A 12,833-nucleotide genomic window follows, 5' to 3' on the forward strand; every position below is an offset into this window, starting at 1 on the left:
TGGAAACAACTATCAATGGAAAAATCACTCATGCCATGGTGGACACTAGTGCCTCACACAACTTTGTCTTAGTAGAGGAGGCAAAGCGACTTGGCCTGAATGTTACTAAGGATAACGTTTGGCTTAAGGTCGTTAACTCACAGGCCAAGGCCATAGCTGGAGTAGCTTAAGGAGTCGATTTGCAAGTTGGATCATAGAAAGGCAAAGCTAACATGTCGGTAGTGCCTATGGATGACTTCAATGTTGTTTTTGGCTTGGACTTCCTTGATAAAGTGAAAGTTATTTCTATGTTATACGCCAACTCAATATGCATCGTAGAGGAGAGTGCCCCATGCATGGTCCCTACTACTCGTGGCTCAAGCACTAGCCCAGGAATGCTATCAGCCTTACAACTAGTGAAAGGCTTGAAGAAATGCGAGGAGACCTATCTAACAGCTATGTTGGGTGAAGAGGCCCAGATAGCAAGGGAAGAGTTACCTAAGGAAATGAAGAGCATATTGGAAGAATTCAAAGATGTCATGCCAGTTGAGTTGCCTAAGAACCTCCACCCAAGCGGGAGGTGGACCATAAGATTGAGCTAAAGCCTAGGGCCACCCCACCAGCTAAGGCCCCATACCGGATGGCACCACTTGAGTTTGAAGAGTTGAGAAAACACTTGAAGGAGTTGTTGGACATAGGCTACATCCGGCTCTCCAAAGCCTCGTATGGAGCCACTATGTTGTTCCAAAAAAAGCATGATGAATCCCTCAAGTTGTTCATAGATTTACAAGCGTTGAACAATGTAACAATCAAGAACAAGTACTCTATTCCACTCTTTATTGACCTATTCGACCGACTTGGTGGAGCCAAGTACTTTTACAAGTTGGACATTTGCTTGGGGTTCTATCAAGTCCGCATAGCTAGAGGGGATGAATTAAAAACTACATGTGTAATCAGGTATGGCTCCTATGAGTTCTTGGTAATGCCATTTGGCCTAACCAATGCCCTGCCAACATTCTGCACATTGATGAACAAGATATTCCACCCCTACTTGGATCAATTTGTGGTGGTTTATCTACATGATATAGTAGTCTATAACAAGACTATGGAAGAGCACGTGAGCCACTTAAGAGAGGTTTTCCAATTGTTGAGGGAAAACCAACTCTATGTGAAGAGAGAGAAGTGCTCCTTTGCTCAGGTGGAGGTAGCTTTCCTTGGCCACACGATTAACCAAGGGCAGTTAAGCATAAACCAAGCTAAGGTTTAGGCCATCTTAGATTAGGAGCCACCAACTAAGGTGACAAAGCTATTGTCTTTCCTTGGCCTAACAAATTACTCTAGGTGGTTTATCCAAGGCTACTCAAGGATAGTCACCCCGTTAATTGATTTATTGAAGAAAAATTCTAAGTGGCACTGGATAGAACGGTGCTAACATGCTTTCGAATAGTTGAAGAACACTGTGATAGAAGAGTCAATATTGCACTTGTCTGACCTTACCAAGAGTTTTGAAGTACATACCGCCTTAGACTATGCCATAGGCAGAGTACTTATCCAAGGCGGGCATCCCATAGCATATGACAGCCGAAATTTGAATGATGTTGAGTGGTGGTACACGGTCTAAGAGAAAGAGATGACAATCATAGTCCATTGCCTTAGGACATGGTGACACTACTTGCTTGGGGCTCGGTTCATAGTTAGGACAAACAATGTTGCCACAAGCTACTTCTAGACCTAAAAGAATCTATGTCCCAAGCAAGCCCTTTGGTAAGACTTCTTAGCCAAGTTTGACATGGAGTTTGCCTATAAGCCTAGGTGGACCAACCAGGTGGCTGATCCATTGAGCAAGAAGGCCAAGTCGGCCCTGATGTCGTGTGATTTGGCTCCTCTTGCGTGTCAGATGGTTTGGACTCTGATTTAGACAATTCCTTGTCAGGCCGATCTGAATATGACCGAGCTAATTTTTGTTCTATGAAAGGATGAGTTAGAATGACTTGGTGTCTTTACTCAGGGTGGGCACTCCAATGCTTAAGTCGAAGTGTATTCTGGGAGTATTCTAGAAAGTGAGAAAGCTTGAGAGCTTGTAATCATGCATACCTTCTCAAGTAGAAATGAGTGCATTATATAGGTGTTAGTGGTATGATCCTCTTACAACGGTCTTATCTTCTTGTGGAATCATTTCCACTTAGTTCAGAGAGGTATTGTATTGGTTGCGCATTTTGCGTGGGGGTTATGATCTATCCGTGTAACTCTGAGGCATGCAATGTGGTAGGCCAGTCTAATGGTCGAGGCATTCATGCTTCGGAGATCTCGAGCTGGTAACACCTCTTCGAGGAAAGTGAGCAGGCTTGCTTGCATGCCATTGTAGATTCCTACAGCTCGGCCGGTCTTTGAGGCAGGTCTTTGTGAGTTAGGGAACCTATCAGTTTGGCCCAATCGCGATGGAGATCTATCTAGGCGAGGTGTTCGAGGCTAACTTGCTGAATTGTTTTGTCTAGTCAACGCCGACATGTCACTTGTAGGCCACATGTCGCCATGTGATTCAGATGACCAAATTACCCTTCATTAGGCCCCATTATAGAGATTAGCAGCTAAGTGGTCCAAAGAACCCTTAGACCGCATATGAGAAGCATTGGAGCAAGATGTGCTAGCCAAAGAGCTGCTCAAGACAATGCAATTTTGGGTGCAAGATGGATTAATTTACACCAAGGGGAATAAGCCCTATGTGCCAAAGTGGGGTAACCTACAGAAGGAGATATTACTAGAGTGTCACAACACTCCATGGGTTGGGCATCTAGGCCAACGCCGCACCTTAGCCTTGGTTGAAGTAGCCTATTATTGGCCTCACATGATAAATGGTGTAGATGCCTATGTTTGGACATGCCTTGTGTGCCAACAAGACAAGGTGGAGAAACAGGCACCAGGCGGTTTGTTGGAGCCTTTGCCCACACCTAAGCACCCATGGGAGAGTGTCTCCATGGAGTTCATCTCAGCCTTGCCAAAGTCAAAAGGGTGTGGGTCTATCATGGTCGTGGTGGACAGGTTTTCCAAGTATGCCACATTCATAGCCACTCTGACCGATTGCACATTAGAAGAGGCTGCCCACTTATTCATGAAGAACATAGTGAAATATTATTGTGTACTTAAGAGCATCATTAGTGATTGGGACCCTAGGTTCACATACAAGTTTTGGACGGAGTTGTTCAAACTCTTAAAAGGCTCGGAATTGTGCTTCTCCACCAGCTTTTACCCTTTAAAATATAGTCAGATTGGACAAGTTCATGCCTTATTGGAGCTCTACTTGAGGCACTATGTGAGTGCCAACTAAAAGGATTGGATTAAGAGGCTGGATATAGCCCAATTCTCATACAACTTATAGAAGCATAAGTCAACCAATCAAAGCTCCTTTGAGCTTGCCACAGGACAATAACTGATGACACCACAAGCGCTTGCAGTTGGCTATACAGGAAAGAGTCCAGTAGTCTACCATGTTGCTTAGAGTTAGGAGGAATAGGCAAACTTTGCTTGGGTCTACTTGGACAAAGTCACAAAAAAGATGAAAAAGTGGGCTGATCAAAAGAGGTGGCACGTGGAGTTCAACATTGGGGACTTGGTGCTTGTCAAGCTACCCTCTCAATAGTTTAAGTCCCCAAGGAAGATGCACAAGAGGTTGGTTAGGAGATATAAAGGACCGTTCCGCATTGTCCAAATGGTGGGCAATGTGTCATACCAAGTCCAACTACCCTCCAAGCTGAAGATATATCTTGTCTTCCATGTGAACTACCTTAAGCCATATCACAAAGGCATGGAGGACCCCAGCCAAAGTAACTCAAAGAGGGCATCCACAGCCATGGTCACATCATTTGACAAAGAAGCTGAATGCAAACTAACAAATTGGACGATCAGAAGGTGTGGCATGCCACCCTACAAGGAGTACTTCATAAAGTGGAAGGACTTACTAGACAGTGAAGCAAGTTGAACACTTGATTCATCACTACCATGATGAAGAGGGCAAGGTGGGGGATGATGTCATGAGATGCCAAGATTAAGGCTATGTGACTCAACCCGAACGTGAAGAGGGCTAACGAAAGAGGTTTCAAGAACATTCTAGAAGTTTTAAGAATCCCCAAGACACTTCAAAATAATTCAAGGAAATTTCAGAAGCATTCTAGAAGCCTCATGAACACCCTTGAACCTTGTACATACTTCTAGAATTATTCTAGAGCATTTATATACCTAAGGGAACTAAGATAAGTCTAAAATGATTTTAGAAACAAGTCTAGAACATTCATGCTCTAGAGAAATCCTTTAAGAATGTGGATGTGCCTAGAAAATGGGACACCCTCCCTCATTTGCATTTACCAAGCAATCAAGTGTTGTATTCTTCTCTTGAGCAATACAAGGAGTTCCTTTGAGTTTTCTGTCTCTCTTTCCTTGTTTGTATTGTGCCTTTATTGCCTGTGTGTGTGTTTTAATGTGAGGGACGAGTTAGGAGCTACTTGGTCTCAAGGGCTAGGAGAGTGTTCTAAGTGGGGAAAAACTGACTTGTGGAGCAACGAACAATTGCCCCAAGTGCCTCACGAGATGCTAGAGGAATCTAGGTCCGTGACAAAAGGTTAATAATCAGCTGTCTCAAGAATCAAATTTGGCTACCATAGAGATTGAAGATTGTGCTTGATAAATGCCAGGACATTGGGGAGCACTTGGATTATGGAATTTGCTATCAACATGTTTATCGTAAAGCAAATCAAGCTGTTGATCGGTAATCTCGTATTCCCTTCTTGATGATGCTTCTTCTCATTTGGAGTTGTCTAAAGATCTTTGTATAATTTGTTTTTTTTTTTGGGGGGGGGGGTGGATTCTAGATTAATACCCTATACTTTGGGCCTAGTGTCACTTTGGTCTCTAAGCTTCAAAACGTGTCAATTAGTACCTAAGCTTTTAAAACGTGCCAACTCAGTGCTATTAAGTGGCATTTAAAAAGACACAAATACCCTTCGGGTGTTATCTAATTTTCTTTATCAATCATCCAAATGCCTTTCTGAGAAGTCTAAACCATATCTTTTATTCTTTCTTTGATATTTGTTTCACACCCGTTAGATGATCAACAATCCAACCTACCAGACCAACATCCTAGAAACAATCGCCCATTCGTCCTATCAATCAAATGCCTGAAAGATGAACTCTACACTTTGTAAACCCAAATTGGAAGATGAGGAACATCCATTCTTCCTCCATTGAGATGTCTAAGAAGAATTACAAGTTACCGACATTAACAACGGTGTGAAGACCTAACATCACAGATGACCTATATTACCAACGAAAGCCAACAACGAAGCTACAATTTGACTTCTACTTTATAATGAATAAGCCATTTATATCAAATTATAAAGCAGTAATCTTAAAATATGAAAAATATGCAAATAATTAAAAAGGAGAATGACTAAAAGAAGAAACTGTTAGAGAAGGGGGTCACTCTCATGAGAGAATGCTCATCCTATGTACATCATATTGAAATTAACCGGTTCCATGACCTCTTTACATCAATCTAATGAGACATGGCAACCTCCTCCTGATGTCTGAGACAATCTAATGGTTATTAATCTCTCTGTCATTTAAGTTCATCACAACAACGACAACAACAATGATACAATATATTCAGATCTTTAGAGCTCCCCAATTGTTATTATCAAAACAAGCCCATTTTAATCTATCCAAAGAGTGGTTGTTAAATCTCTTTGTTACTCAGTTTCAACCTAGTATAATAACATAGTTGTTGCTATCAAAGTTGGGGCCGAGGGCAACAAAGGAATTTCATTGGTGTTCGAGGCCAACGGGTCCAACCTGTGAACAGGAGAAGAGTACCCGTTAGAGGCCCCGAGTATTATCCCAAGGGTGGAGACTTTGACAACCAAGTTAGTCAAGTGCCAAAGAGGGGTTGGACTAGGCTTGAGACAATGGCTCAGAGCTTAGTCCTTAATAGCTAAGGAGAGATCTCTTGAGATACTGAATGCAAGAGAGCAAGTGAGAGCAAGATGTTTTTACCTTGAGATGGGCACCCCCTTTTATAGCTAACCTTGCCATGGAGTGGTTGGAAGCAGTTAAAAATGTGCGGCCAGGATGTCATAAGATGTGCTAAGGTTTTTTTATCAATTACAATCTTGTCAAAACAATGGAAAGAGAGGGAGATGGTGACTTATTCTCTAACAGATAAGTCTACATGGAGCATAGAGTAACATAATTCTTGCAACCAATGCAGATTAATTGAAATAAGGCATGGCTAAGTTCAATAGCATCTAGTCCCATTCAATGTGAGAAACAACACAACACTCTTTGGTATATTCTTTGTTTAGTTTTCTATTTACAAGATATAGAATTCTTTTAGAGCCACCGTTGTCCTAGGAAGTGTGTTTCCTGGTGTCCATTGCCGGTAAGCATTATCATTTTGGTATCCACCATTATGCCACAACCAGGTTTAATAGTTGCGAGCATTACCCTTATACAAAACTCTACCCAAAATTTATACCTCTGTTTCAGTTTTTTGAGGAAGGAGATGATGAGCAATGTTTTATTTTGAAATGTAATTTTGACATTTTTAAAAGTTTTAAGTTGTACATAATGTCACATGATACATATAGCTGACAGATGGTTAACCGTAGATACTAAATTGGCACATTTTGAAAGCTCGAATTCTAGATTGACACATTTTAAAGTTCAGCGACCAAAATGACACTAAGCCCAAAGTTCAATGTCAGGACCATCCAATGTGTTCAAATTCATTTTGATTTAGATTAGTTTCAACCCAAACCTAGACCATTGACACATATATTCTTATCTTATATCAATGGACCAGATATTGGTTTAAACCAACCCAATCCAATATAAATTTGTTATGGATGAACCAGGTCCAATCCAATCTAACAAACATTTTGGACCAGATTGGTCCAATCCAATATGTCTAGTTAGTTCGTCTTGGTCCATTTACACCCTTACTCACAACCTGGCGTTGAACTTTAAAGCTATCCAGTCATCATCAAGTGAGATTCGAAGCTAGTGATTGACTGTCTCAAGAATCAAATTCAGTTGCCATAGAGATTGAAGACTGATTGATAAATGCCGAAACATTGGGGAGCACTTGGACCATGGAATTTTCTATCAACATGTTTATCATAAAGCAAATTAAGTTGTTGATTGGTTATCTTGCACTCTCTTTTCGTTGATGTTTCCTCTCATTTGAGATTTTTGTATAATTTGGTGCTAATTTAGTAATTTAATGCCATTAAGTAGCATTTGAAAAGATAGAAATATCCATCGGGTGTCATCTAATTTTCTTTATCAACCAACCAAATGCCCTTATGAGAAGTCTAAACCATCTCTTTTATTCTTTATACTCACTTTCTTTGATTTTTATTCCACACCCATTAGATGATCAACAATCCAACCTCTCTTTCTTTGATCTTTGTTCCACACTCGTTAGATGATAAAAAATCCAACCTATCCGACCAACATCCCAAAAACAATCGTCCATTCGTCCTATCAATTGAAAGTTGACTCTGTAAAACCCAAATTAGAAGATGAGAAATTTCCATTCTTCCTCCATTGAGATGTCCAAGAAGACTTACAAGTTACTGACATTAACAACGAAGTGAAGACCTAACATCACAGATGACCTATATCACCAAATTATAAAATAGAGAGTAACTAAAAGAAATGCAAATAATTAAAAAGGAGAGTGCCTAAAGAAACTGTTAGAGAAGGGGGTCACTCTCATGAGAGAATGCCCATCATACATCATACTGAAATTAATTGGCTCCATGACTTCTTTACATCAATCTAATGAGCCATGTTAACCTCCTCTTGAGACAATCTAATTGATGGGGCCCCAACCTATTAGCATGCATACATGTAGAGTGACTTGATGACTATTAGAGAAGGGGGTCACTCTATTAGAGAATAAACTGTTAGAGAAGAGGGGCACTCTCATGAGAGAATGCTCATCCTACACCATACTGAAATTAAACGGCTCCATGACTTCTTTACATCAATCTAATGAGCCATGGCAACCTCCTCTTGAGACAGTCTAATTGATGAGGCCCTAACCTATTAGCATGCGGACACGTGGGGCAACCTGATGACTAGATGAAAACTCAAACACTTTCTACTACCTCAACTAGCCAAGTCAGCTTGGGTATCTCAAGTACCTTGACTAAGGTTGAGGTCCGAGCAGCTCGTGGTGTCCTGACCTTCTGAGGTGCCACATAGCCCACTTCTAGAAGCTAGTTGTCTCCAACCTTTTCTGATACCACATCGCTCGGATCGGACGGACCCAATAAGCCTTATCGGCTCATACGAAGTCCATCTTCGAATGCAAAACAGATTCTGGGTAGCATGAGCCAAGGATCTCGAATATGTTTCGTGAGGCCTATGGCAACTCACCTATATAAGGGCATTACCTCCAACCTCATAAGGTACGTGTGATTTAGCTCTCTAGCTCCCTTATTCACAAGCATTCAAGCTCGCTACCACACTCTTTGCTAAGTTAAGCATCGAAGTGCCCACATCGGATAAAGCACCTTGGGTCCTCTAGTAGTGTTTCCTTGTAGTTCGACCATCCACATAAGCAGACCAATGTCTGAACTACCATCCGGTAGGAAGTGACCAAACCACGCACCATCACTAATGGTTGTTAATCTCTCTATCACTTAGTTTCATCACAACAATGATGACAACAATGATACAATATATTCAAATATTCAGAGCTCCCCGATTGTTATTATCAAAACAAACCCATTTTAATCTATCCAGAGAGTGGTTGTTAATCTCTTTATCACTCGATTTCAACCTAGTACAATAACATAGTCTTATGTGCATGAAGAACACGTTTGGTTTACAAAATCTGTCATAAGATGTGACTGGTTTTTTTTTTTTTTTTTTCTATCAATTACAATCTTGTCAGAACAATGGAAAGAGAGGGAGATGGTGGCTTATTCTCTAACAAATAAGTCTACATGGAGCATAGAGTAACACGACTCTTGCAGCCAATGCAGATTAGTTGAAATAAGACATGGCTGAGTTCGATAGCAGCCAGTCCCATTCAGAGTGAGAAACAACACATCACTCTTTGGTATATTCTTCTTTGTTCAGTATTTTGTTTACAAGATATAGGGAGCTTTCAGAGCCACCGTTGTCTTAGGAAGTGTGTTTCCTGGTGTCCATAGCCGGCGAGCATTATCATTCCGGTGTCCACCATTATGCCACAACCAGGTTTAATGGTTGTGAGCATTACCATTATGCAAAACTCTACTCAGTTTCAACTTTTCAAGAAAGGAGATGATGAACAGTGTTTTATTTTGAAAGGTAGTTTCGACAATTTTAAAAGTTTTAAATTGTACACGATGTCACATGATATACATAACTGACGGATGATTAACTGTAGATACTAAATTGGCACATTTTGAAAGTTTGAATGCTGGATTGACACGTTTTAAAGTTCATAGACTAAAATAACACTAAGTCCAAAGTACAGGATACTAATCTGGAATTTCCCTTTTTTTAATTCTTGAAGACATGCTACTCCCCAGCTTATATAGCACATTTGGGGTTTTACTAAAAACAAAAAAAATTAACACTGTCTAAAATCTTCTCCTTGACGTGGAACTATCTTTATCAGGCCCATTTTGCCATTAGTGACATTCCACCAGCACCTAACAAAACAGCCAAGTAAGCCCATAATTGAAGCTTGACGCTACTTTGCAGCTTGGGCCCCATAAAATCATGGGCTAATAGATCCACCAATGCCATGTAATTCAATAGGCCAGCCGATGATGCGTTCAATAGTCCCACCACGATGAGAGCCGTTGGGCTGGTGTCACTGTAGACATGTGATAAAGCAATCCCAAGTGCAATTCCAAATGGAGTTGTAGCTGAGAAGAAGAACACCATGATTGCTTTAATCTTGTTCCCGTATTCAGCCTGCAATATACATCCACCAAGCCCCATTCCTTCAAACATTTGATGGAAGCAAAGAGCTGCCACGAGTGGTTTGATTGTGCATGGATTTTGAGAGGCGCCCAACGAGAGCCCAATCACTATTGAGTGGACTATAATGCCCATTTCCAGAACCTGTACATAGTATGTCGTGGTTACTTTTAAAATTACATATGAAAAGCTCCTACTTTAACTTAAGGCCCTATTCGTTTTTCAGGAAGGCATTTGTTCATGTTCTTTTATTTTTTAGGTAAATAAGATAATTATTATTTTAATTATAAAAATATTATTATTAAAAAGGGTATTTTTGTTTTATATAAGTATTGGCAACACGAAAGTTATTTATCCACCTCGGAGATGCCAAGTATCTTATTAAAATTTTCCTAAAAGTTATTATTAAAATTTTCATGAATTTTATATAAATCTAAAAAAAAAAACACATGCTTAATCAATGAAAATCCAAATAAAAAACAATCCCTAAAATTAAAGATTAAACAATGATCAAATCTTTTTCCTTTCTGCTATTTAACATTTTACCTTGGAGGTTTAAACTTTGAATTGTGTAAATGAGAGATGATTAGCCAATTGTGTTGAGCTTGTAAGTGGGACATATAATATTATTCTTTTGAGAGAGAGAGAGAGAGAGAGAGAGAGGCACATCGCAGTTTGGATCAAAGTTTTTAAAACTGATCCGGATAACGAATCAGTCAGGGTCCGGTTCTTGGGTTGAACGGTTCGACCCTTCAAATTGAACGATCAGCCTGTTCTGACAAAAAAAGAGCGGTCAAAACCATTAAACAGTTCAATCACCTGGGTCAACGGTTTGCTAACCAAATCAACGTTTTTTGTAAATATCCAGTTTTTCCGGTTCGATCGTCCGGTCCGATCCGGTTTTGAGAACCATGGTTTGGATGACTTTCTTTTGATGGAGTGGATTTGATAGTCTATTCAGACATTCTAATTTACATTACTGTTTAAATCTTTTTTTTTTTTTTGTCTGTCACAAAATCACAAAATGAAAACAAATAAATCGAAAAGTAAGAAGGAAATGAACCTCAGCAATTATGCGATTTCTTAATAATTGCATGGTGGCTTCTTCATCTCTCTTGTTATTTCTCACATGGCAATGCAAAGCATTCTCTGAATCAACAGCACCATTCACGGGTTCAACAATTCCTGCAACGCTCTCGTCCAAACAACATTTCTTGTAATAGCTCGATGCAAATGAATCTACCATTAGAGTTAATGTAGCAGATAACATAGCCACAAAAGTAGTGAACGGGAATTTCCTCCAGGGATTCTCAGGCAAACACAACGATCTCAAGCAATCGAATGAGTCGGGCATTACGTGCATGTATCCAGTTGCGAGAATCACTCCCGATGCAAATGCTTTAACCAATACAAACAAATCTCCGTTGGGTTGAAGAAGAGGTACAGAGCGTGAGAAGAGAGGAAGACACACACCTATCATGCTAGTGATCAGTATAGCAGCAATGGCTATGATCTTCAGCCTTAGAGCCTCTGACTTGTTGTAGCAAATACCCATGGATCCCGGCCCACATTCCGACGGACTTCCGGCATCTGAAGCACCAGAGGTCAGTAATGCGGAAGAGAGAATGAAAAAGAGAATGAGAGAAAGCTTAGAACGAGAGACCATAGCTAGCTGCAGAAAGGTTTTGTTTATTGGACAATGTACACATACTGTGACCTCTATTTGAAGGGATGAGGAATTGTTTTCGCAGAATCTGTTAGGAAGATTAACAGATTGGGGACTCAAATAGGTTGGGATTTGAGCTTAACCGTCAAAAAGCTTAGAATTTTACAATTTTTTTTACTGGGTTTCCCTCATTGGCTAATTGAATTACGATTATTGTGGTTACGAGATTGTGTAAAATTTGTGATTTAGTAGGGGTATTGGGTGAAAATGGAGAAATGTACAACCAAACTCGTGTTTGACTTGTGGAGCCTTTGCCCAGCACATGCTGGAACTTAAAAATATGAAGTGCTGTCCCACATGGCACGTTGCCTCTGAGTGAGTGCGTGCTACCAACGACCGATTATATGATCCCACATCGGATTAAGGTCCCTGTCGATTACCCTTTTGTCACAAGTGAATTCTTTGCCACGCCCACAAGTACCATCCATCATGCCTGTAGTACGCTTTCAACACGTCATGAGGACGCGGGATCTCATGCCCACGTCTACTCACTTATGTGAATTGAGAATATCTCCGCATGCATAATACTATGTAGAAGAATAGATATTCTTCATATGTGGTTGCAAGGTTATGTAGGCAAATGTGGCCACAGTTCTCATGGGCAGGATATTGAAACTCCGTCATGAGTGTGTTTTGAATGGGGTTATCTATGTATTTTGCAAGGGGATGTCAATGGCAATATTGTAATTATGTAGTATAATTTTTTATCATTTTGATGTTTCATTTTGTCACTTTTACAAAACTTTAACTTACTCTTTAAGGGAAGATAGATAGTTAAGTGTGCCAATACTGTGTAAAGCTTAAGCACGAATCGACACAAACTTGTGTGCTTGTGCTTACCATCAATTAATGCAATACAAATAGCCTTTATTAATTCGCACGTCATTTTGTTGCCTTTTCTTATGTTGTTGTGTCGCTTAAGCTTACTCAACGCATTTGGGTGCCATACAAGGCCACGACTACTAGCCCCGTGACAGATGGTATTAGAGCAGGAGCTCCACACATTGGACCTTGTCAATTGACTCTCGTTTAGCACGCACAATAAAGAGCAATCGTGACATCACTGGTGAGATCTCACATGGGCTATCCCAAGCCCACGACACCAATGATGCACCACTCGATGAACCCTCCAAAACACAAGCCCCAAAGGGCC

At 40.4% G+C, this 12,833-nt stretch overlaps 1 protein-coding gene across 1 annotated transcript; it reads right to left on the reverse strand.

The window, feature by feature from the left end:
• Window positions 1–9,509: 9,509 nt before the first annotated feature.
• LOC148875247 (fe(2+) transport protein 1-like) lies at window positions 9,510–11,693 on the reverse strand. The gene is made up of 2 exons (XM_088966660.1): window positions 11,018–11,693; window positions 9,510–10,098 (listed from the first exon to the last, which is right to left on the reverse strand). The coding sequence occupies exons 1-2, from the start codon at window positions 11,618–11,620 to the stop codon at window positions 9,643–9,645; spliced, it is 1,059 nt and encodes a 352-aa protein (XP_088822786.1). The 5' UTR covers window positions 11,621–11,693; the 3' UTR covers window positions 9,510–9,642.
• Window positions 11,694–12,833: the final 1,140 nt, after the last annotated feature.

The sequence above is a fragment of the Nelumbo lutea genome, chromosome 1, assembly GCF_056320005.1.
Source record: "Nelumbo lutea isolate HS-2025 chromosome 1, American lotus-T2T, whole genome shotgun sequence".
Classification (NCBI taxonomy): Eukaryota; Viridiplantae; Streptophyta; class Magnoliopsida; order Proteales; family Nelumbonaceae; genus Nelumbo; species Nelumbo lutea.

What these genes read in the sequence shown, in the direction of transcription:
- LOC148875247 (XM_088966660.1), bottom strand. Translation starts at nt 11,620, where the DNA reads ATGGTCTCTCGTTCTAAGCTTTCTCTCATTCTCTTTTTCATTCTCTCT. An exon ending in GAAATCGCATAATTGCTGAG is followed by an intron (nt 10,099 to 11,017) that starts GTTCATTTCCTT and finishes TACTATGTACAG; the next exon opens with GTTCTGGAAATGGGCATTAT.